Source organism: Schistocerca cancellata, chromosome 6 (assembly GCF_023864275.1).
Source record: "Schistocerca cancellata isolate TAMUIC-IGC-003103 chromosome 6, iqSchCanc2.1, whole genome shotgun sequence".
Lineage (NCBI taxonomy): Eukaryota > Metazoa > Arthropoda > Insecta > Orthoptera > Acrididae > Schistocerca > Schistocerca cancellata.
The window spans coordinates 249,684,140-249,711,401 of NC_064631.1; the positions used below are offsets into that span (position 1 = coordinate 249,684,140).

At 41.8% G+C, this 27,262-nt stretch overlaps 1 protein-coding gene across 8 annotated transcripts in view; it reads left to right on the forward strand.

Moving 5' to 3' along the window:
* Positions 1-27,262, forward strand: part of LOC126191587 (uncharacterized) — a 128,829-nt gene that overhangs the window by 9,991 nt on the left and 91,576 nt on the right. Inside the window, exon 3 of one of the 8 annotated variants that reach the window (XM_049932530.1) lies at positions 14-277. The exons of the other annotated variants lie outside the window; for them this stretch is intronic. Coding sequence (XP_049788487.1) covers positions 262-277 — 16 coding nt within the window. The 5' untranslated portion in view covers positions 14-261. The remainder of the gene's footprint in view (positions 1-13; positions 278-27,262) is intronic. 8 annotated transcript variants of the gene reach the window in all.

The window sequence follows — 27,262 nt, forward strand, 5'->3', positions numbered from 1 at the left end:
TCTTCATTTCAAGTGTGTATGGGTACACAGTATGGAATCAGAAGGGTGCTGCTTTCTCCTCCATTGGCAAGTGTACTGCTGAGAGATGCTGTTGACTGGAAATCATTGTATTTTCTCATGTATGCAATCCCTGGCAGAGTGCTTGAACAATTCTAGCTGGATTGTCTGTCTGTTGACACATACGAAAGCACTCTGGTGGACATTCTGGAGGACACTGGACTACTTCATACGGACACCTGTAGGGACCAACGTTCGAATTCTATGTTCAGCAGAACCAGTATGTTATGACAAGCCATGTGTTGAGATTGCAGTTTAATGATTATATCTATGACCTCAGTAACTTCAAAGATTTAAAAGCACACTTGTTGCTCTTTTTCATTGCTCAGTTGTTTGTTATTTTTTCTGATTTAATAAAATCTACTAACAGTTTTAACATTTTGTGAGTGTTATTTAAGTGTGAGAAACTGAAAATTTGTCATGTTATTTGCCCTGTTTGTTTTAAAATGAAATTTGTAATAAAATACCTAGGCACAAGTAAACTCTTATGTAAAAGTTTTTCGAGATGGCAATTGAAGTGGAAAAATGTTGAGTTCAGTTATTCGATGGAACAGATTTCAACAGCCGGAAATTTAGGATGGAAACTCTTCTCAAGGAACTGGTAGCTTTACCATTTGTACAAGTGAATTATCTCATCACAAAAGTTGAAATTATGGATGGAGAGAGGGACATGCAGCGTGTCACAAAGGAAACACAATTAGCTGAACAAGATCAGAAATGTAAGTCATCTTATTCAACGCATTGCCAGTTGTCTCTTGGAATATGCAAAAGATAAGATAACCTCTTTTGATTTATGGACATCTCTGTGCAATACGTTTGAGAGAAAACAAATTGCTAGTCAACTTTTATTGAGAAAATGATTGTTAACTGTAAAATTTAATGCAACAAATGATGTGCTAGTTAATCACTTTCTAAAGTTTGATAAATTGAGTCAAGATTTATGTTTCACTGGAGCAACTGCCGAAGAAATCAACATCTTGTGCCATCTACTTTAAACAATGCCTATGAAATACAATGTAGTGGTCACTGCAGTCAAAACGCTCTCAATGAAAGAGTTGATGCTGAAGTCAAATCAGAGGGGAGTCGTTGGGAAAAACAGTAATGATACATCCTGTCCTACAGCTTTCTAGACTCAACAATATAAAAATTTTTTATCAGACACCAGTAAAACAAGAAATCAACAAGAAACTTTGGGAATTCCTTCAACTTTACTTGTCATCATTCTGGAACACCTGGTCAGAAAAGGGCTAACTGAAGGGTTGAGTTACCAAACAAGATTGCAGGAACCAACAATTCATGGCTAATGTCAAAGAGGAAGATGGTTTTTATTTTGCATTGTCAACTGAAGAACAATCAGTGAACAACATAAATTGCCATTGCAAATAGGAATGAATGTCAGCTATATGTTTTAAATTTTTGCGAAGTAAAACCTTGTCAGCTGCTTCAACTGAAACTACTGTGAATCTGTGGCACAGCAGATTAGGCCACTTGAGTTACGATGGCATTAAATGCCTCCGATCACAAGTTGACGGTATGGAACTGTACACTTCAATAGTCCCCACGGAACAATTCTCAAATTGTGTAGAAGGAAAAGAATCACAGCTGAGTTGATTGTCAGAGACCCGTGTGGGCCAGTCTCACTGGAACTGTTCAATGGAAAGAAGTATTTGCTTATGTTCATTGGCAACTTTACACATTTCACAGTGGCATACACATTGGAATTGAAGTCTGAGGTAACTCGCTACCTGAAGATGTTTCATGCCATGGCTAAGCTAATTTCACTTTGAAGATCAGCAAATTAAGTGTGTATACGCCCCGGGACAACTGGGAAATCTGGGAAAAACCCAAATTTTTTTAGAATTCCAGGAATTTTTCAGTGCTTTAGTTTTCAGTTAATTTTTTGTAATTTTGACTGGTGACAAAGAGTATTACTGTTTCCCACTACTGCAGAATAGTACTGCAATAATAGTACATAAGTGAGGAAAAAAACCGTTAAGTTGCAAAGGAAATCCTCCATTTATAACAAAAAAACACAGTGCACACACAAGCATCTGCCAAAGGCTTTAGCACGAAGACTGTGCAATAATTCATACTACAAGTGCAAACAAAGTTGACACTCGGTGCAGTGGCTGATGGGAGCTACCATACAGTCATTTCCCATTTACAGCCACTCCCATCACACAAATATAAACAGCAAACTACTTCCGATGAGCATGACATCAGAATTGTGTGCATTAGGTTTGTTTGAGCACTTTCCAGCGGGCTCACACGCATGCGCAGTTGAGACGCATATGAGCAGTACCTCCTCCTCCTCCTGGCTGTTTGAAGTGTGGGTTTTAATGAATTTGCTGTTTCCTCTTCGTTTCAAGTTCTCACATCAAATAAAACAAAATGGATTTCTGTGGGCGGGAGTTATCAAGTGAAGTAAAATACATTCATATAATTATGGAAGTTTAAAATATGTTATTAGTTTCAGTTTTCTGACTTTATTTTATTTCCACATTTTTGGCTGTCAAGCATTACGCACCTTGAAGAACAGTGAAGATGTTTTTGTCGGTTTGCTAAAAAAATTTGGCTTTTATTAATATTTTCGCTGAGGCAGTCAATTTATTTGAAGCAAAGTGTTTCAGTCCAATTTATTTGCTAGTTTCAACTGTTCACTGAATTTCAAGCCCACGTTTTCGTGTTCTAGTGTGTATGGCATTGTATCATAATAAAGAACCTAACATAAGGTAATACAATACTGGTACTTCAAGAAAATCCCAGAGCATTCAACTCTCGTTTGAAACTTAACACTTAGAGGATCAGCCATTTATAAGAATTTGGAGCCCAGAAGACCAGACATTTTTATTCATTACTTAATACTTTACTGGCACATTTATGTGATGTAGCTTAAAGTGCAACACAAGCAAAAAATGACCAATATTATATGTAAAAGTGTAGCTCTTCTTGTAGCCACACTGTGTATATTAATTTAAACCCTTAACTTTTCCGGTTTGTGTGTTTGCGCTACTTAAGTGTTGTTGCTATTGGCTGACTAAATCACATGTTGTAAGCTCCGAACATCTGCTGTCATTGGCTGGCGAGATAACGTGATGTGAGCTGTGATTGGCCTTCAACACCACATAGCAATCTCAATTTCGGTGCTTCAGAAACTAATGTGCTGTGTTTGGTGGAATTCAAATTTATACTTTTGTAATACCAAAATATGCAGTGTACATGTTGCTGCACATCAAAGGTCTTTCCGAAACATTTTTTTTGCTTGGTTTCGTTTACTAAAGTGCCGGAAAATTCTACACCAGTATATAAAACATTAACCTTTCAAAGGATTGACAAGTTTTGCAGTCCCTAGGGAAAGTATACTGTCGCTTAACACAGAAAAAGTGTATTTTTAATCAGGAAATCAGGGAAAAGTCCAGGAATTTTTTCTTTGTCTGCGATACACACTATAGTTGCACTGTGACAGTGGTCATGAATACATGTCAAACAAGTTGAAGTAATTTTTTGCATAACAAGGAATACAATTTGAGTTTACAATCAGATATATGCCTCAGCAAAGTGGTGTCTTGGAGCAAATGAACAGAACTAATTGAGAAAGATCATTCTTTGATACTTCAATGAAAATTAAGTAAGATGTTCTGGTCATAAGCTGTTCGTACTGTTGTATACCTCGTTAATGGAAGTCCTACTGCCTCCTTAGGGTTCGTGCAGTTTTGTGGTACAACATGAATCCTAACTTGAGTAAACTTCAGAGTGTTTGGATGTATTGCTTAGCTACTGGCACCAAAGAAAATGAGAAAGGGGAAGTCTGTCAAGTCCTTGAAGTGCTACTTCACTGGCTACTGTCCTAATAGCTACAGACTTCGGTGTCCAGACAGGGTGTATACAACCTTTTTAGAATTCAGGGAATTTTTCATTGTTTTAGTATTCAGTTAAATTTTTTAATTTTGACTGGTAAGAATCGTTAATCTAACAAAGGATATTACTGTATCCCGCTACTGCAAAATAATACTGAAACAATAAAACATGAATGAGGGAAGAAAAAAAATAATAAAACGTAAACTGCAAAGGAAATGTGCCATATACAACAAAATACAGTGTTCCTACAAGCATCGGCCAACAGCAAAATGTATGAAAGGCTTTAGGAAAACTATGCAGTGCTTCATAACATCAAATTACCCCCAATGAGCGTGACATCACAACTGTTTACATTAGATTTGTTTTAGCAGTTAAGAGCGGGATCATGCGCATGCGCAGTTGAGTCGTGTATGAGTAGTACCTCTCCCGCTTCTGGCTACAGAAATGTGGCTGTTGGCAGAGTAAGCAGTCGCGGCAAGCAGCTAGATGCAACTGGAAAAAATTTACTGCCGCACCCAAGCTGCCAGATTAACGCATGTGCAGCATGCCTGTATCTATGAGGGGGGGAGGGCAAACCAAGGTATCTGTCCTGGGTGACAGTTGTGTGGGGGTGGGGGGGGGGAGGGAGGAGCAAATTCATATTATTGAGGAGAAAAAACCTTACTTCACAAAGCACCTAGCATCCAGCGCACGTTGGTCTATCGATTGCTCATGTGATTTTGAAACGCACCCATGTTGGTTTTTGAACACACTCTGTAAGTTGATTTCTGAATGAATCATAAGTTGATTTTTGAATGCGTGCATAGTGTACGTGATGTCTCTGTTAGGGGAATCCTCGTCACATCTAGAAATAAACTTTCCTGTGGGCAAATGGGAGTTGAGCGGAGTAAAGCTGAACAAGTGAATGCCAATTGCTGTCTGATTATGTGGTTGATCTTGTTTGTGAATGATCAGCGTTGTTATAATTACTAGCAAAATCCATAATTCAGACTACCAGAGTGGAAATAAATGACTAACAGGAATAACAGGTAAGAAAATTACGTATTATCTTCTCAGTGTATCCAAGAAAATGAAATTTTGTCAGAAAATTTTTGGGCAGATTGCTACACTAGTAAGGGCGCCGCTGTCTAGACATGTCCTCCTTTTTAGCTCTTTGTCCGGGGTCCGGTCAGATTTTTACAGTGTGCGGCTTTTTCGCAAAGTTGAGCGTAATACAGTTAAATTTACAGTTCATCCCATTCTATTGCTCTTTTATTAAATACTTTAACTATTGGCACAGCCTTTGTGATAAACGCGCATGAAGGCGGTGTTAATAGGTGGCACCAGGATCGTCAATGTTATCGTTGATCTACCTATAAGCGAATGCAAATATCGATTATTTAAAATTTTCGTTTCGTATCTTCGCTTTGTATGTAATTTTTAACGGAGTGAGTTACATAAAATATTTGGCTATGCCTAAACAAAAGTGTACATTTTCTAATGCCCTTTCCTGCAAATATCCGGCTTTAAGAAAGGGAGAAATCAATTTAAAGCGGAATTTAAGCTATGTGGAGCTGGAACGTATGTCTCAGTGGCCAATAAAGGTAAGAAATAACTCGACAGATTAACTGTCACGGTTGTATTTCATTGTTTCAATTTATTTGTATTCAGAAGGTTAAAGTGCAGTTTACATGTCATCAGCTGCTGCTTGAATTGTAGATGTTGGTAGCAGTGTGTCGAATGAAGGGAGGTGAATGGTCTTACGTTTTTTGCTTTGTAGACAATTCTGTGTTGTTGACATAACAAAACAATTGATGCCACACTGTCACCACAATCAATGTTTTTAATTTTTTTACATTGCTCAGTTAATCACCACCTGACCATCAGTAACAATTAACTACCAGTTTTACCAGTAATTCCCGGCAGTCACATGACTTGTCCAAAGCTGACGGGTGGTATCCTCATCTGCAGTTGACCCGTTTGATGTGTCCTCTTTTTTCTTCCTTTGTCCTCCTTTTTGAAGCTGTTTGTCCTCCTTTTTAAACAATTTCATCTGGTCACCCTACTTTTATGCAAATTGAACTATGTGCGAGAATGTACAATGAATTTCTTAAATCACAGAGCGTTTGATGATGAGCCATTTAGAAGTATTTTGAGCCCAGAAGATCAGACACTCATGTCGTTATTATGAGCAAATTGATGTGGTGCTACGGGAAGCTCTTTCTCTTCTGCAGTAGCTAATTTATTTGTGGAAAACTTTGAGGACAAGTCACTGGATTCAGCTAAAAATTTTATTGGCACATTTGTGTGATATATCTTAAAGTGTAATATGTGCAAAAAAGATCAACATTACATGTGAAAGCTTAGCTTCACTTCCAGCTTATTAACCTAAGATACCAATATTATATGTGAAAGCTTTGCTTTTCCTGTAGCAACACTATGTATATTAATTTAAAACGTTAACTTTTCTTGTTTATGTGTCCACACTACCTAACAGTGATGTTACTATTAGCTGACTACGTAATGTATCCTGTGGCCGCTAGACTGGGACTCAGTGCTCATTCGAATGCTAATGTGTACACGTCTTGCTTGTCAACTTACTCTGTTGTGTTGTTCTGAAATATATGTGTTAAACTTGACGTTATAACAATTGGCGACGAGGTTGGGATTTTTCCTTTTCACCGTTGACCCACAGGGTTCCATGGCTACTGTCGAGCAACTTTTGCAAAATCTCCTTGAACAGCAAATGCTTCTAACAGCGGCAATTCGTGATTTCGTCGCGGCGTCAAATGCGGGGCATTTCTCGTCATTGGCTATACCTCCTTTTCCTCCTTACGACGAGACGGCGGAAGACTGGTCTGATTATGAAAAATGTCTTCGACAGCACTTCTTGGCATTTCATGCCATGGATGAACAACCATGTAAGTCTCTGTTCCTTTCCTGGATTTCACCTCAAATGTATCGGTTGTTGTCGCAGTTGGCTCCTTTGAAGGATCCTGCGTCTTTTCCTTTGCTGAAATGTGCTCACTTCTGTCTGACTATTTTCAAAAGCAAACGCATGTGGTAGCCTCTCGTGTTGCCTTTTATCGTTGTCAAAAACAGCCACATCAATCCTATTGCGCTTGGGCTGCTGAACTTCACGGCCTCAGTCGAAAGTGTCAATTTGTTACTGACGTTCACAAAGAATCCTATGCCGATTCCATGGTATGGGATGCTATTATCCGGTTGGCGCCCGACAAAGAAGTTCGACAACGTGCCCTTCAGTTGGCGAATCCGACTCTAGATGAAGTTCTCTCCATTGTGCAGTCTTTTGAAATTTCTCGAGCCACTGGGGCGCAAATAGAGGTGTGGGGTGATGTCGGGGAAATACAACCTCTGTGCACTGTTGACGACGTGTGTGGCGCATCCCCGCCGGCCGACGTGGCCGCAGTGTGCTCCCACGCACAGCCTCGGCCTAGCGGTAAACAACCCGCTAAGAAACTGCAGCAAAACCCGCGGCAACTTCCTTCATGTCCGCAGTGTTTTACGAAACATTCACGCGAGGATTGTCCCCAACGTTGGGCTGTGTGTCACAATTGCAAAAAGAAAGGTCATGTGTCTTCCATTTGCAAATCCGACCGCATACATGATGTTCATGAACATGACGCTGATTCTGTGTTGTCTGTCAATTGCACTTCTTCCCTTTCAGGAAAGTTATTCCTCACTGTCCAAATCCTTGGTCGAGATGTTCGCATGCAAGTGGATACTGGTTCTGCTGCCACTATAATTAATTCTCAGACGTATCTTCAGTTGGGTTCTCCACTCCTGTCACCTGTCACTCGGCAATTACGGACGTACAATAAACAGGAGATTCCTCTCTTGGGACAGTTTAATGCTGAGGTATCTTACAAATCCGTCGTTCACACTGTTCCCATATTTGTGGTTGACCAGAGCAACGCAGGAAATCTTTTTGGTTTCGATGCCTTTCGCGTTTTTGGGTTCTCCATAGATGACTCTGTCAATATTGTCTCTGATGCTATTCCTTATGCTCAACTGGATTCCTTGTCGACGACATTTTCGTCCCTTTTTTCTCCTGGTTTAGGCCGTGCAAACGACTTTGAAGCTCATATCACGCTCAAACCCACTGCTCGGCCTAAGTTTTTTCGGGCTCGACCCATTCCTGTGGCCCTTCGTGATCGGGTAAAACGGGAGTTGGATCGTCTCACTACTTCAGGGGTCTTGCTTCCTGTCACTTCCAGTGAGTGGTCCTCTCCTGTCGTTGTCGTTGCTAAGCCAAATGGTGATATTCGTCTCTGTGTCGATTTCAAAGCCACTGTAAATGCTCAATGCCTCATCGACACTTACCCTATGCCCCGTTCTGAAGAACTGTTCACTAAACTTGTTGGAGGCCAGTATTTTTCTAAAATTGACCTGTCAGAAGCTTATAATCAACTTCCTCTCGACGCTGCTTCCCGGCAGTTTCTGGTCCTTAACACGCCTTTCGGCCTCTATCAATACCAACGCTTGCCATTCGGGGTTGCTAGCGCCCCTGCTCTCTTTCAGTGATTCTTGGAACAATTATTGCTCCCTGTCCCTGGGTGTATCAATTACATGGACGACATTGTTGTCACTGGCTCCACCACTGAAGAACACCTTCAAAATCTCTGCACACTTTTTCATGTCTTACAGACTGCCGGTCTTAAGTGTAATCTTCAGAAATCACAATTTTTTCAGGCATCTATCACGTACTTGAGGTTTCAACTCTCTCGGGGTGGTATTCGTCCGCTTCAGCAAACTGTCGCTGCGATCGATGTCCTTCCTCGACCTACATCTGTTAAGGAACTGCAGGCCTTCTTGGGGAAAATAGCATACTATCACAAGTTTTTACCGTCTGCTGCTTTGGTGGCTCAGCCGTTGCATCACCTGTTGCATAAAAATATGCCTTTTCACTGGTCCGCGTCATGTGATGCGGCTTTCCAGAAATTGACGACTATGCTGAAACAGGCCCCGTGCCTAGGTACTTATCGACCTGGCCAACATCTTGTTCTTGCCACAGACGCCTCTCAATACGGGGTCGGTGCAGTCCTTGCGCACCGTTTTTCTGATGGTTCGGAACAACCCATTGCTTATGCCTCCAAAACGCTCACGGATGCCCAACAAAAGTATTCTCAAATTGAGAAAGAAGCTTTGGCCATTATTTATGCTCTTCATAAGTTTGGTGTTTTTCTCTATGGCTCAAAATTTCATCTTGTTACGGATCACAAACCACTTGTTTCCTTGTTTCATCCATCAACATCACTTCCCGACAAGGCTGCACACCGCCTCCAGCGTTGGGCTCTTTACTTGTCTCGTTTCAATTATGAAATTCATTTCTGGCCAACGGCTCAACATGCAAATGCTGATGCTCTGTCTCGCCTTCCCATGCGTCCTGATCAGGCATTCGATAGGGACGAACTTTTGTGTTTCCACCTGGATGTTGCCGAGCAGCGGGTTGTGGACGGGTTCCCCATCACTGGGGACAGGATGGCGGCTGCTACGGGTTCTGATCCTACCCTCTCCCAGGTTTTACGCTGTATTCAGAAGGGTTGGCCAGATCGCCAGTCCGCTAAAACTTCTGATCTGTAGCGGAACTACTGCGCTTTGCGTTACCGCCTCACGGCTAGGGATGGCGTTATCCTCCTCTCCACTGACAATGCTTCGCTGCGTGTTGTAGTACCTGCGTCTTTGCGTGCTTCGGTCTTGCGCCTCCTTCACCAAGGGCACTGGGGTGTGTCTCGCACAAAATCTCTGGCGCCCCGTCATGTGTACTGGCCTGGCATCGACTCTGAAATAGCACACATGGTCGCTGCCTGCGGCCCTTGTGCATCACAGGCCGCTGCCCTGAAGTCATCTTTGTCACCGTGGCCTTTGCCTGAGAAGCCCTGGGAGCGCATTCATGCTGACTTTGCGGGACCCTTTTTAGGTACTTATTGGCTCCTCGTAATTGACGCCTACTCTAACTTTCCTTTCATTGTCCGTTGCACGTCGCCTTCCACCGCGGCAACCACCAGTGTTCTCACCCGCATTTTTTCTTTGGAAGGCCTCCCCTCTACTCTTGTTACTGATAATGGTCCGCAATTTGCCTCTTCCGAATTTGTGGATTTTTGTGCTCGTCATGGCGTTATGCATGTCACGACCCCGCCGTTCCATCCACAATCCAACGGTGAGGCTGAACGACTGGTCCGCACATTTAAGACTCAGATGAGGAAACTCCTGACTTCTTCTGCTGCTGATGATGCGCTTCTCCAGTTTCTGGCGTCTTACCGTTTCACCCCCAGGACCGACCACAGCCCGGCAGAGCTCTTAATTGGCCGACAGCCCCGCACGCTACTTCATCTTCTGCGGCTTTCCACTTCACGGCCGTGGGTGCCTTCACTTGGCCGGTTCACCGCCAACGACCTCGTCTGGGTACGGGGATATGGCAGGCGGCCAAAATGGAGCCCGGGCCGCATCTTAAGACACCGTGGCAGACGCCTGTATGAAATCCAGACGGACACGGGTGTTGCAGTGCATCATTCGGACCAGCTTCGGCCTCGTGTGCCAGCAACGCCTGTTCCGAATGCCGCTACACCTTCTTTGGCTCTACCTGACGCTCGGGATCTTGGCATCTCTCAGTACTCACAACGCAGCCCTCTCACCATCGCGATGCCAGCACAAGAATGGACGCCGCCAGGAGACGTGCCCATGCAGGAACCGGATGACCATCCTCTGTCAGAGCAAATCTACTCGCCTTCTCCTCCTCCAACGGACGCCGACACATCGCCCATGTTTCCTGTCATATCAACTGGACTTGCCGCAACGGGCAGATTGGTGCATGGGACTCCAGCAGATTCGACCCCTACGTCTCCTGTCATCTCGACCCGTTATCATCAGGGACACTTCCGTCCTTATGGGAAGCCTCCTCCTCGAGACTTTACGGCAAGTCAAACAACGCCTATGGACTTTAGCCATCTCCAGGACACCTCCATCAAGACCAGTGCAACAATTTCAAAGGGGGAAAAGTGTTGTGACTCGCTGATCATTCAAAGCGCCGCCGCGCAATTACGCGCGTCCTCTACGTGCGGCGCTGTCTGCCAGCCATGCAGCAGCTGCGCCACCTAAGCGGCCAACCGAGCAGCGGCCGCTAGACTGGGACTCAGTGCTCAGTCGAATGCTAATGTGTACACATGTCTTGCTTGTCAACTTACTCTGTGACTTATATGTGTTGTGTCGTTCTGAAATATATGTGTTAAACTTGACGTTATAACAGTTTCGTTTTCTAAAGGCCAGGAAATTCTACGCCTGTGTATCAGAATATAACCATTCAAAGGATTGGTAAGTTTTACAGTTTCAAGGGAGAAAATATACTGTCACTTAATTAGCTGGAAAAAAATGTGTTTTCACCTGGGAGAAGATATATTTTTAACCAGGAAGTCCGGGAATTTTTTTTCTTTGTCCGCATATACACCCTACCAGAGGAAGGAGACATAGTGACAGGAAGGAACATTTTCTGTGAAGGAAGATTTGACTTTGAAAGTACACTGATTGAGGGCTGGGTTTTGGAATCTGTATAGGTATCATCAGAGAAGGATCACAAAGACAATAATGGAACAGAATTCACCAAAGGAAACTTCATATCAAATGATGGGGTCGTGAAAGAATTATGATACCAGAACTGACCAGTGACAGCGAAGAAACAGAAAAGTAAGCTGTTTGGAATCATTGCAGGCAGAGGAAATACCTGGATGACAAAGCTGTTCTTGCACTGAATGCTGAATCATTTGTCAGTGATGTACTGAAAAGCTACAAGGAAATTGCAACTCGTGAACTGCAACTGGTATAAAGCTGTACTGGATGAAAGTGATGAAACTGATCCTATAAAGGAAAACAAGACTTGGATCTGTGTTAAATTACCACATGGAAGCAAAGCCATTGGCAGTAAGTGGATGTTCAGATTTAAGGAGGACAATGATCAAACCATCATAAGACACAAGGCTAGACTTGTGGCTAAGATGTTCATAAAAGAAGGGAGATGGCTGTGAGGAAACAATGCACCAGTGACTCAACTTGCAACTGTTAGAATAATGCTAGTTATTGCAATCCAACGAAGACTGGCTTTGGAACAATTTTATGTCACCAACGTTTTTCTTCAGGATTACTCAAGGAGGAAATACACATGGTTATTCCTGCAGGAGTGGCTATTCCTGAAGAACTGAAAGACACAACTGGTTTGGTTTGCAGGTTACAGAAATCTTAATATGGCTTAAAGCAAGCACCACTAGCACGAAATCATTCTATTCACACATTTCTTACTTGTATAATATTCACTCAGCCAGAAGCAGAGAAATGTCTTTCCACATAATTTTAAAAGAATGTGTCATTTACATAGTGCTCTGTGTTGTTATTCTGATGGCAAGAAATGATAGACAGAAAGTTGACAGAGTGAAATTCAAGTTAAATCAGAAGTTCAAAATGAAGGAACTAGGAGAACCACAATCATGGAAATAAAGTTTTCAAGAAACAGAGGAGAAATGTATCTGAGCCAAATGTCATATTTCGAGAGACTGCTACGATTCAGTGTGTAAGATTGTAAACCAGTCAAGACACCTATGGAAGTTAAACAGGAAATCAAAGAAGGAAAAAGGATTTGTAAGCCATGCAGGGAGATAACTGCATTGTTAGCTGCAACAGGCAGAAGACGTGCTTAGTAGGTGCTGCATGTTTTGACTGCTGCAGTGTTCTTCTCTGGCACACCAGTGTAGAAGCTTGTACAAAAGCAGCTAAGTGAAAAAAATCTTTGCAATATCCATGTTTATTTATAAGTAAAAGAGGACTTCAGAATTTTTCTTTCTATGAGTCCATGCATATGAGATTCTCAGGCTGATTTGGAGTGCTAGATTGCATGTATAACTGTTCCTGGCGCTTCTACATAATCTTTCATTGATTGTATCAGTACCTGTTAGTATTGTGATATATTGTGAAATTTCAAGTCCACAATAAACTTGTACTGTTATGTCGTACAATCTCATGAGAAATATAAGTTACTTTTGAGGATTTGCAGATGCTTACAAGACTATATTTTCATAAATTACTGGCATGAGTGTTTTGGATACCTAACTTATTTTTTAGCTAATCAGTGTTTGTGATTCACAATTCTGCCAAAGAATAAATCAGCCCTGAATTTCCTTATATGTCAATACAAATAAATTTGCATTTTGGAGAATTTTTGGGAGCTACCATTGTCCTTTGCATGATCTGTGAGCAGTCTGTAGTAAATATATATTTGTGGTTTAGTTACTGTAGTAGATATTCTAACTAACATATTGTGTTACATCTAGTTTTCCTATACATTATCCGCATTTATAGTAAATTAACTCTGTTTTCGAGTTTGCCAACAACTGTAATTAAACCCAAAATGTTTTAGGAAACTATTAATTTTTACCGCAGATTTTTCTGATGCCTTAAAAGAAATCTTGTTTTGTGTATTCGCTTCAATTTTTATAGAGAATTAGCAACTTTTTAGCTCAACAGATCAGAAGATAATCAGTGGGCTTCATTTACAGTTATTTGTTCACCACTGTGTTCTACATTGCACCAGTCAAAATGGAGACGCACTGTGAATGCTTTTATTGAACATGGGATGAATTGGTTGACACTCGTAAGAAGCTGGCAATTTCCCTGACTACTGTGAAACGATTGACAGTTGCTGCAAATCATTGTGTTGGAATAGTTTCTGAGAGTCATGTACCTGTGATGCTTATACCAGAGGTACCTCAAGTATTATCCTCTTCTGTGGATGCTGCCTCCCCTGCAGAAGACATCTTGTACATTGTGGTCTCAGTGTGTTGTAAAGATCCCACTAACCAACAAGTTTGAGGTGCTGTCTTTCACTGAAACTGAAAATGAGCCAGTGCGACTAATTTCACCTGTGTGGGGAAACCTGTTTTGTCCAGTGTCAGGAGTCAAGTGCCAAAGGATAGAGGTCTGTCAATCGTTGGCATTTCAAATGGACGGTGCATGATGATACCCCATAGGGAAATGGCAGCAAGGGACAGGTAAGGACACTAGGTGCACTCAGTGTTTATGCCTGGGTGCTGCATTCAGCATGTTGAAGGGGCTGTTCCAGCAGCCATTCAGGGAACAGAGTGCTAACAGCAGCAGATTGTGGCACATGTTGAAACAAATGATGCCTGTTGTCTGGGCATTAAGACCATACTTGGCTCATTCCAGCAATTGGCAGAGAAGGTTGAGAAGGCCAGCCTTGAGTATGGAGATTCAATGAAGCTCACAGTTTGCGTCATTGTCCCCAGAACTGATCGTGGGCCTTTGGTTCTGAGTCAGGTGGAAGTACTGAACCAGATACTTCGAAGGTTCTGTGACAAGATAGACTTGGACTTCTTGGACTTGTGCCATAGGATTTAGAACCGTAGGGCATCTCTAAATGCGTCAGGTGTATACTACACATCAGAGACTGCTACTTATATAGCTGACTGTGTGTGTGGTGCACACAAGGTTCTTTAGATTTGGTGGCTCTCCATCCAATCCAGGTAATGATAGCTGTAGGAAATCAAGAAGTTTCAGTGCAAGATTGAAAGAAATACCTCCCATAGTTGAGAGTATTGAAATCCTAATGGAAAATGACGAGGCATCCAGGCAAAGTGCCAGAGTTTTTAGCACTCATGAAAAGCAGGGAACCTCATGTAATACTAGGTTCAGAAAGCTTGTTGGAACTTGAAATTGGTAACAGTGAGATTTTTGGGGAAAATGTAAGTGTATGTCGAAAGTGTAGACAAACAGGAATGGAGGTGGTGTATTTGTCTCAATAGACAAGAAAACTGAAATCCACTGAGGTAGAAATTGAAGTTGCTTGTGAGATTGTTTGAGCAAGACTCAGTATCAAGAGAGTGCCCAAAATGATAATTGGGTCCTTCTACTGCCCACCAGACTCATCTCCTTATCTAACAGAAAACTTTAGAGAGAACCTCAGTTCACTTGCGCATAAGTTCCCAAATCATACTGTAATCATTGGCGGAGACTTCAGTCATCCAACAATTAATTTGGAAAATTACAGTAGTGTTAGTGGTGGGTGTAATAAGAATCCTGTGAAACATTCCTAAATGCCTTCTCTGAAAACTACCTAGAACAGATAGTTACTAACCCTGCTCATAACAGAAATATATTTGATCTAATGGCAACTAATAGATCTCATCTCTTTGAGGGCATCCACATTGAAACTGGTATCGGTGACCATGATGCTGTAGTGGCAACAATGATTACTAGCAAACAAAGAACAACTAAACCAAGTACAAAGATATATATGTACAGTAAACTAGCTAAAAAAATCAATAGTGTCATATCTTGTTGAGGAAACTGAAACTTCCAGCTCAGGCAGGAGCATGTACAGGAACTCTGGCTCAAGTTTCAAGATTAGTTGACCATGCACTGGAGAGATATGTATCTAGTAGGACAGTTCATAATGGGAGGGAACCTCTGTAGTATGCCATCACTGTAAAAAAACTTCTAAAGAAATAGAGGTCACTGCACAACAGGTGTAAAAAAGTGTAGGGCTATATATTTAAAAAGAAAGATGATGAGACTTACCCAACAAAAGCGCTGGCAGGTCGATAGACACACAAATAAACACAAACATACACACAAAACTCTAGCTTTCGCAACCAAAGGTTGCCTCGTCAGGAAAGAGGGAAGGAGAAGGAAAGACAAAAGGATATGGGTTTTAAGGGAGAGGGTAAGGAGTCATTCCAATCCCGGGAGCGGAAAGACTTACCTTAGGGGGAAAAAAGGACAGGTATACACTCGCACACACACACATATCCATCCATACATACAAGACACAAGCAGACATTTGTAAAGGCAAACTCTTTGCCTTTACAAATGTCTGCTTGTGTCTTGTATGTATGGATGGATATGTGTGTGTGTGCGAGTGTATACCTGTCCTTTTTTCCCCCTAAGGTAAGTCTTTCCGCTCCCGGGATTGGAATGACTCCTTACCCTCTCCCTTAAAACCCATATCCTTTTGTCTTTCCTTCTCCTTCCCTCTTTCCTGACGAGGCAACCTTTGGTTGCGAAAGCTAGAGTTTTGTGTGTATGTTTGTGTTTATTTGTGTGTCTATCGACCTGCCAGCGCTTTTGTTGGGTAAGTCTCATCATCTTTCTTTTTAAATATATTTTTCCCACGTGGAATGTTTCCCTCTATTATATTCAAAGTGTAGGGCTATATAGATATGCTGAATGAAACATGTTTGGCTGTGGAGATGACTACCATAACAGAATATTGTCAAGTGATCTTTCACAGAATCCAAATAAATTCTGGTTGTATTGTAAAGGCTTTTAGTGGCACCAAAATTAGTGCCCAGTCTGTACAGAATGACAGGAACTGAAATTGAGAGTAGCAAAGCAAAGGCTGAAACGTTTAACTCCATTTCCTAATGTTTGTTTAAAAGGGAAAACTGAGGATCATCATCATCATCTTGGACAGTTTCCAGCCACTGGCTGGGTCTGTCGGGGAACACAAGCCTCTCCATCGTGTTCTGTATTTCCACCATTCCCCCTCTTCCACCTTCGTCCAGTTCTCTCCTCTTCTCATCACACATTCCTTCACTCCCTTCACCCATCTATCCCTTGGTCTTCCTCTGGGCCTCTTCCCCTCCAGTTGCAGATCAAACATCCTCTTTGGAATTCTTCCCTCATCCATTCTCTTCATGTGTCCATACCACTGCAGTCTTGATTTTTCTATCCTGTCCTGTACTGGTTCCTCCTTTAGTCTTTCCCTCACATACACATTTTGCAATCTGTCTCGTCTTGTTACACCCAACCTGCTCCTCTGGAACTTCATTTCACTAGCCTGTATTCTACTTTTGTCGCTTTCGTGCATTACCCGTGTCTCACTCCCGTATGCCAATATGGGGACAAAGTAGGTTCGGTATATAATTCCCTTGGATTTCTGTGACACTCCTTGCTCCAAATAAGCCCCCTAATGCATTTGTAGAACTACCCTACTTTTCTGCACCTTTCATTTATTTCCATTGCGTTTCCCCCCTTACTTTCAATCACGCTTCCCAGGTACTTGAAGTTCTCTACCACTTGTAGTTTTTCCCCTCCACAAGTTATATCCACATTTGGCCTATTCTTCGTCCTTGTTGTGACGATTATTTCACTTTTCTTTGCAGATAAATGCATTCCATATTGTGCTGCCGTTGCCTCCCATGCATCTAACTGCTCTTGCACCTCCTTCTCGCAATTTCCCCATAACATCAGGTCATCGGCAAAAAGCACTGCTTTCATTTTATGATCTCCAATTGCATCTGATACTTGCTGTAGGATTTCATCCATAACAATAATAAACAATAAAGGGGAAAGTGCACTTCCCTGTCGCAGTCCATTTTCCAGCTTGAACCATGCAGTACGTTCCCTCCCCACTTTCACACAACTCTCACTTCCCTCATACATTTTTCTGACTTTTCGTGTTATCTCTTCATCTATCCCTTTTGCGTTCAGCACATCCCAGAGCTTGTCCCTACAGATACTGTCATACGCCTTCTCAATATCCAAAAAGGCCATGATTAAGTCCTTCCCGTACTCATAGTGCCTCTCCTGCAGTTGCCTTACCGCAAATATATATGAGGTCCGTTGTTGATCTTCCCGGTCTGAAACCGTACTGCTCCTCTTGCAGTCTACTTTCAATACTGCTTCTTATTCTCTTCTCCAGGATCTTTTCATAGATTTTTCCACAGTGGCATAGCAGGGTGATTCCTCTGTAGTTCTCACATCTCCTTTTATCCCCTTTCTTGAAGATTGGGACTATAATTCCTTTCTTCCAATCCTCAGGAATTCTGTTCTCCTTCCACACCACCCTCAGCACTCTGTATAGCCACTGGGTTCCTACTTCTCCTGCTGCTTGTATCATATCCACTGTTACTTCGTCCCAACCTGGTGCCTTGCCCCCTTTCATCCTCTTTATGGCTTCTTCCACTTCATTCCAAGTTAGATCATCAATTTCCCCACTATTATAATCGTCTGCTGCCTTAGGCTCTCCATCGCTGTTAGTTACCCGCTTGGCGGCATTAAACAGATCTTCAAAGTACTCCTTCCAAATCTTTTTGAGCTCATGCATTTCCTCCACAACTCTTCCATTATTATCCATGATCCTCAGGCACTCGCTTCTGTCGTTCCTCTTATTTCTTACCATGGTGTAAAGTACTTTTTTGTTCCCTTCACTGTCCTCTTCTAACATTCTTGTCCATTTTTCCAACCACTTCTTCTTCTCCGCCCTTACTATGGTCTGTGCCGCTTTCTTGCTTTCCTTATATTTTACCCTAGCTTCCTCTGTTCGGGTCTGGAACCATTCTCTGAAGGCTTTGTTCTTTCGAAGTACTGCCTCTATACATATGTTGTTCCACCATGGGGTTTCCCTACTTCTCCTCTTTGTGCTAGTTCTTCCGCACACAGTCTCAGCTGCCTCAGCTAGAGCCCTCTTAAAATCTCCCCATTCTTCTTCCACTGTTCTCTGATCTTCCTTTGGCAGCTTCTTCCTGATCAGTGTCTGGTACTGGGTCCTCTGTTCATCCTCTTTCAGCATCCATGTCTTCAACCTTTTCTCCTGTATTTCTCCCATAAGTCCAACCCCTCGTCCAAGTCGTGGGAGATGGGCAACGGCACAAAGTAGGGGACTGCCTATAGGGGCGATGTACAGCGGGGACTTCGTGTGCCCCAGGACCGCTATGGTAGCTGAGAAGGCCCTATGGGAACCCTGAAACGTGACGGCTAACGGGGCTCTGGTGAAGCTGCGATAGGCCTAGCAAGCCAGTAGTGGATAAATCAACTGCTTTTAAAAAGGGAACATGCCTCGGATCACGGAATGGATCTAAAGGAAACCGACCAAGCAATGGAAAAGGATTACGAGATGGTTTACGACTGGGCACCCTAAACGTAAGGACTCTAACTGGGAAGTTAGAAGAAATTGTAGAAATGATGGAAAGGAGGAAATTGGACATCTTGGGACTTGCTGAGACTAGGTGGAGAGGAGTTGGTGAAAAACCACTAAGTAAAGGATGTAAACTGTACTAGATAGGGAATGAGAGGGGAAGAAATGGAGTGGCAATAGTGGTTAGAGAGGGTCTGCAGGAGGAGGTGGAAGGTATCAATGATCGAATGATAAAAGCCAGAGTAAGGGTGAAAGGAAAAAGCATTGAAATCATCCAAGCATATGCCCCACAGGTGGGGTGTACAAAAAAGGAGAAGGAGGAATTTGAAGATGACATGCAAAAGCAGCTAAATGGAGGAAATCAGATTATAATAGGGGACCTCAGTGCACATGTTGGCACAAACAGGAAAGGATTCGAGGAGATAGTGGGACCAGAGGGCTGGTGGAACCAAAATAGAGAAGGGAAATTGTTGCTGGAATTCTGCAAGAGGAATGGGCTGGCGATCGCAAATTCCTGGTACAAGAAGAGAAGTAGTCACAAAATAACTTGATACAGTGGGGACTGGTCCCAAACTTCAGTAGTAGACTATATACTAGTGGATAGGCAGATGATGAGCAGCCTCACAGATGTTAGGGTCATTCCATCTGAGGCCTTAGACAGTGACCATTGGCTGTTGGTAGCCACCCTGAGAGAGAAAAAAGATAGGAGGGCAACAGAAAACTGAGGATAATTGCCCCAATTTAATTATTATCTGAATGAAAAGATGAATGAAATAAATAGTAGTGTCATTGGAGTTCAGAAACAGCTGAAATTCTTAAAACTGAACAAAGCTCCATGACCTGATGAAATCTTAGTCAGATTCTATACTGACTTTGCAGCTGAGTGAACTCCTCTTCTAACTATAATCATATCATAGATCACTCTGACAAAAAACAGTTCCCAGTTCTTGGAAAAAGGCACAGCTCACAGCCGTCTACAAGGAGGATAGTAGAAGTGATCCACAAAACTACCATCCAATATCCTCGATATCAATGTGTTGTAGAATCTTAGAACATATTCTGAGCTCACACATAACATAATGAGCTCCTCAATGTTAACTAGCATGGATTCCAAAAACATCTGTCATGTGAAACCCAATTCGCAGTATTCTCACATGACATTGAAAGCTTTGGATCATGGTAGTCAGGTATTGCAGTATTTCTTGATTTCCGATAAGCATTTGACTCAGTGCCATACCTATACTTATTATCAAAAGTACAATCATATGGGGTATCAAGTGAAGTTTGTGACTGGATTGAGTTCTTTTTGACAGGGAGGATGCAGCATGTTATCTTGGAATGTCAGAGTTAGAAGTAATTTCGTACCCCAGGAAAGTGTGTTGCTGTTTGTTGCATATTAGTGACCTTGTAGACAATAATAATCTCAGACTTTTTGCAGATGATGCAGTTATCTGTAATGAAGTATTGTCTGAAAGAAGCTGCATAAATATTCAGTCAGATCGTAATAAGATTTCAAAGTGGTGCAAAGATTGGCATCTTGCTTTAAATTTTCAGAAATGTAAAATAGTGCACATACCAAAAAAACAAAAATAAAATAAATAAATTAGTATCCTACGACTGTAATATCGAGTCACTGTTGGAATCGGCCAACTCGTACAAATACCTCTGTGTAACACTTTGTAGGGATATGTAATGGAATGAGCACATAGGCACAGTTGTAGATAAGGCAGGCGGTAGTCTTTGGTTTATTGGTAGAATATTGGGGAAATGCAATCAGTTTACAGAGGATATTGCTTACAAATCACTTGTGCAACCAGTTCTAGACTATTGCTCAAGAGTGTGGGACTCATACCAAAAAAGATTAAAAGGGGATATTGAACGTACACAAAGAAGGTCAGGACGTATGGTCACAGATTTGTTTAATCTGTGGGAGAGTGTCACAGACATTCTGAAGGAACTGAACTGGAAGACTCTTGAAGATAGGCATAAACTGCCCCAAGGAAGTCTATTAACAAAATTTCAAGAACCAGCTTTAAATCACATCTCTAGGAATATACTGCAATCCATTACCTATTGCTCACATAGGTGTTCTGAAGATGAGATGAGAATAATTACGGCATGCACCAAGGCATTCAAACATTCATTCATCCCGCTTTCCATGCATGAATCGAATGCGAAGAAATCCTAATAAATGGTGCAATGGGATGTACCCTCTGCCATGCATCTCATGGTAGTTTGCAGAGTGTAGGTGTAATTGTAGATGTAGATGAAATCAGATGTTTGATGCACTGTAGTGTAATTGTGCATAGTGTAATTGCGAATGAATGATCTGTATGTAGTGTAATTGTAATGTCTCATATGATATTGTCTTTTCAGCACATAATGATTAATTATTATCATCACAGATCTTCTTACAATCTTTTAAATTCTAAAAATGTCAACAGAGACTTATTACACCCAATACTTCGGTGTGCCAAATAATAGATTATAATATTTTCTTTTATTGAAGTTACAGTATCGTGCAGATATGTTATTGCACACCAAAGCAAAAACAGCATATGAACATGATCTCTTCTTGTCTGTGGGGTTGAAGCTTAAGGATTCGTATGTATTTAATTTATTAGTAGCACACCGCTTTGTTAATTTTAACTGCATGAAGTATATTTAGTTATAGCTTTCTCTGTAAGAGCACCTATGTGAAAAAATAATGTACTTGACATTAATAGCTCTGTATGGCAAGGTCTACATCAGAAAATGAAAGTAGTGACTACATTATTGAAAAGGGAATCAAGAGGTTCCTCTGGCCTGTGCTGATGCAAACTGGAACAAAAAGAAAGAGACAAGATTTGCCTCTGGTTATCTGTTAGATTTTTTGTAACACCATCTGTTGGGCAATGAAGAAACAGACTACTGTTTTGTTTTGTCCTCTGCAGAGCTAGAATATGTAGCTCTGGCAACAGCTGCTGCTGCAGAGTTATTCTGGCTGAAATACTTGCTGGACACTATTCAGATTCCACTCCAGCTCTTAGTTTGTATAGTGCAGGATACTGAGTCCTGTATATGGTTACTGAAGAAATGGGAATATCATTGGTTGAGATTCAGCAACCTTAAATATAACTTCATTAGCATCACCACTGCAAAATCACCACCACTGAGCATGTATGTTTGGAGGAGCAGACTGCAGAAATCTTTACCAAGGGCTTACTAACTTCTTGATTAACCACTCTGAAAAACTTGCAGTGTTTATCTTAATTTTTGTTAATGTTAAATGTAAAATCATTAAACTGAGGATGGCAAGTAACTTAACACAAGTAAAACACCGCTTGCTGCCATTTTTTCTCGCTTAATTGTTTCAGGTTTTTTCCCGTTTAATAAATTCAACTAATAGTTACAACATTTTGTGTGTTTTATTTAAGTGTGAGAAATTGAAAATTTACCACAATGGGGTGGAAGGAGATTAAATTTTGACACTGAGTAACTTATTTCAAAGATATAATGTAATTGGACAGATAAAAAATATCTACTCACCAAGTGGTGGCAAGAGAACACACACACACACACACACACACACACACACACACACACACACACGAGTTTCACTTGTGGAAGCTTTTTGCAGAGTCAGTGGCTCCTTCTTCCTGCAGAGGAATTGAAGGGGAAGGAAGAGGGGTGAACGAAAACGACTGGAGAGGCTTAGGAAAAGGGGCACAGTTCGGAAAAGGCAGCCAGATCCTTTGGTCAGAGGAGACAATACTGGACAGGATGAGAAGGAAAGAAAATTCTTTCCTTCTCATCCCATCAGGTATGTCTCCCCTGGCTTCTGGATGTTTCCATACTGTACCACTTGTCCTAAACCTCTCCAGTCAGAAATAGAGAAGTGTCCAATTCCACCCATCTGCTTTGACCCATGACATCACAAATATGTCGGAAACGATCATACACTACGACTCCAATATGGCGCGTATGACGTCATTACGTAAACATGACAACAAACATGAAAATACATTGAAAAACGAACACACACATGTTCCACAAAAAACCTAATGACACTAACGGGAGAAGTGTGGGAAATTGGGGGTTTCTGAGTGGGGACAAAGTAAATATAAACAAATTTAGACACACACCACCATACCAAACCACACAAAACGACGAAAAAAACTGACAACACCAAACTCCCTCTGGAATTGGACACTTCCCTTGACGTATATAGCTCCACATCAGCTTCCGATCCCACAAATAAGAATCGAAAACTTCCCTTGACCTATATAGCTCAACATCAGCTCCTGATCCCACAAATTTGAATTGAACACTTCCCTTGATCTATATAGCTCAATGGCAACTCCCGATACCGGAACACCCACAGCCACAAACACAAATTGGAATCAAACACTTCCCTTGACCTATATTACTCAATAGCAACTTCCAATACCAGAACACCCACAGCAACCACAAATTGGAATTGAACACTTCCCTTGACCCATATAGCTCAACAGCAACTCCTGACACTGGAACACCACAGCCCCAACCATACATTGTAATCGAACACTTCCCTTGACCCCAACACGCAACAAATACACTAAGAACAAGAAAAATGAAATCTTACCACAATAAATTTTGAACACGTATATTTGGAACACGTATTGTGTTCGAGTATAATGACTTTTCTGGAGACTAGAAATCTACTCTGTAGGAATCAGCATGGGTTTCGAAAAAGACGGTCATGTGAAACCCAGCTCGCGCTATTCGTCCACGAGACTCAGAGGGCCATAGACACGGGTTCACAGGTAGATGCAGTGTTTCTTGACTTCCGCAAGGCGTTCGATACAGTTCCCCACAGTCGTTTATTGAACAAAGTAAGAGCATATGGACTATCAGACCAATTGTGTGATTGGATTGAGGAGTTCCTAGATAACAGGACGCAGCATGTTATTCTCAATGGAGAGAAGTCTTCCGAAGTAAGAGTAATTTCAGGTGTGCCGCAGGGGAGTGTCATAGGACCGTTGCTGTTCACAATATACATAAATGACCTGGTGGATGACATCGGAAGTTCACTGAGGCTTTTTGCAGATGATGCTGTGGTGTATCGAGAGGTTGTAACAATGGAAAATTGTACTGAAATGCAGGAGGATCTGCAGCGAATTGACGCATGGTGCAGGGAATGGCAACTGAATCTCAATGTAGACAAGTGTAATGTGCTGCGGATACACAGAAAGATAGATCCTTTATCATTTAGCTACAAAATAGCAGGTCAGCAACTGGAAGCAGTTAATACCATAAATTATCTGGGAGTACGCATTAGGAGTGATTTAAAATGGAATGATCATATAATGTTGATTGTCGGTAAAGCAGATGCCAGACTGAGATTCAGTGGAAGAATCCTAAGGATATGCAATCCGAAAACAAAGGAAGTAGGTTACAGTACGCTTGTTCGCCCACTGCTTGAATACTGCTCAGCAGTGTGGGATCCGTACCAGATAGGGTTGATACAAGACATAGAGAAGATCCAACGGAGAGCAGCGCGCTTCGTTACAGGATCATTTAGTAATCGCGAAAGCGTTACGGAGATGATAGATAAACTCCAGTGGAAGACTCTGCAGGAGAGACGCTCAGTAGCTCGTTACGGGCTTTTGTCAAAGTTTCGAGAACATACCTTCACCGAAGAGTCAAGCAGTATATTGTTCCCTCCTACGTATATCTCGCGAAGAGACCATGAGGATAAAATCAGAGAGATTAGAGCCCACACAGAGGCATACCGACAATCCTTCTTTCCACGAACAATACGAGACTGGAATAGAAGGGAGAACCGATAGAGGTACTGAAGGTACCCTCCGCCACACACCGTCAGGTGGCTTGCGGAGTATGGATGTAGATGTAGATGTAGATAAAGTTCCGGCGCCACAACCTAGGTCGGCCACCACAATCACACGCAGGCACACCACCTGCTAAACATGCCTTGGTGTACGGCCAGCACATCTTGGCACAGTGTTACACCGTCCGGGTTATCTGGATACTTCCCACTGACATCAACCTATCAGAACTCCGGAGATGGAAACTTGCCCTTCAATATATCCTCTCTTCCCGTTACCCACCTGGCCTCAACCTCCGCTAATTTCAAGTTGCCACCCCTTGTACATCACTTGTCACTCAACAACATCTTTGCCTCTGTACTTCCACCTTGACTGACATCTCTGCCCAAACTCTTTGCCTTTACATATGTCTGCTTGTGTCTGTATATGTGCGGATGGATATGTGTGTGTGTGTGTGTGTGTGTGTGTGTGTGTGTGTGTGTGTGTGTGCGCGCGCGCGAGTGTATACCTGTCCCTTTTTCCCCCTAAGGTAAGTCTTTCCGCTCCCGGGATTGGAATGACTCCTTACCCTCTCCCTTAAAACCCACATCCTTTCGTCTTTCCCTCTCCTTCTCTCTTTCCTGATGAAGCAACCGTGGGTTGCGAAAGCTTGATATTTGTGAAGGATGTTCAGCTACAAACACTCCACATTAAACTAATACTGGATTGTTTCATTAAACTAGATAGAGTTAGAGTAATTGTCACTATTGATAGATAGTTAGATAGAGTAATTAGATGGATAGAGTAATTGTCACTATTGCATTGAAAGAGGGGAATTTTGAAAACGTGGGTCAAATCCAGACGTGGGGAGTGAACCTGAGTTAACCAAAATAAGTAATGTTACATAAATAAACAAAGTAGGGAAAATTCATTACTGATGCCCTAGGAATAAACTAGGTTGTCAATAGGTGATATCTATCCTAGACACCAAATCTGAGAAAAGATATCAATTTAAAAAGTTGGAATGAAACTAAATTCATCTTGTCCTTGCTGTAGACCATATGCATTTCTTATTAAGTACTATGCACTTAGATACTCAGACAAGACATTTCACACTTTTTGAATTTTTCTACAATGTTGTGTTTATCATTTTCATAAGAGAGCTTGAATTTCCCTATTGCATTTACTTAGTTACACAGATGAGAAATGCAGCTCTCCCCCCCTTTTTTTTTAGGCAAAGGAGCCTTAATTGGTTTTAAGATTTCTCTGATAGCAACTATTGGCTGAAGAAACCAGTTAATTTGTACTTTCTTTTACTAGAGTTATTAAATCATAAAATTTTTACCTCAAATCTGGAAGATGTGCCATTGCTTGACTGTAAATTTATTTCAGTGTCAGTTTTGTATTATTTTGCGAATGGATGAGGTAATGGATTAAAGCAACTGTTTACCGTGCTATCTTGATGATCCATGTTACATTTATCTTTACTCAGATTAAGTGCTGCTCAAGTCTAACATATTCTGAACTACATTTTGGAACTACCTTTCTATAATAATAATTCTAAAATTTCAAGTAAAATTTAAATTGTCATCATTCTACACACACACATACACACACACACACACACACACACACAGCAATACAGATATCAATAGTTATTATCTTGCTATCTTGTCATTGTGGAGTGACTAGTGTGTCTCAACAATTCAGGCTCACCAGGGGTGCCTCAACTCTTTTGTGAGTGCATGAATGGGGCCCCAAGCCATAACAATACTTCTTTTTTTGTGCTACAATCTCACTTTGTTGTTATATCTTTTCTCAGATTTGGTCTCTGGGAAAGATATTACCTGTTGACAACCTTGACTATTCGTATTGCATCAATTATGAATTTTCTCCACTTTGTTTATTTAACACTACTTACTTTGGTTAACTTGTATTCAGTCCTCACATCAGAGTTTGACCCACATTTTCAAAGTTGTTTTTTTTTTTTTTAAGTAAATTTGGGGAAAGTCACCCAATGCCCAGCTTCATAACTAGTCCATGTGGCCATTTGTCAGGTACCTGTATGCTGCTAGCCTTCTGACAATGCTGAGAAACACACTATTAATGCCTAAGTTGTTACTTCCCCACACATGCTGAGCAGTTGATGCCTGTCAGTTTGGGGCCACTGGGACTTCAGGCAGCAGCCATCAAGCCAGGTGGCCATTCTGTGGCTGGGTGGCACCTGTCAGGACAGCCATTACTCGGAGCAGGCAGCCTTATGGTGGATATATCGAGCTGTGAAAAACAATTGAAGTTGTGCTGTTTGAGACTTTCCCACTGCAGTAACTGCTTCGTCAGTTCACGGGTGTCACATTGAGTAATGTTGTGGAAGCTGCACAATATTTCGAGACAGCTGTTCACCATCTTCAGGTCCTTACTGATGTGTTGCTGCAATTGCTCGCCAATATATACACTGACTCGCTAGAAAAGCACAGGTGTCAAGGGGTGAGGTTATAACGTCACTGTAGACGAATTACAGAACACGGTGACATCCAGTGCACCCTACTGGAGAAACAGTCCCACGTCTTCGCATTCCTGACACAGGAAAAGCCTGTATCTATGAGCTGCCATCAACCATCTCATCGCAGTGGCATGTTACGGA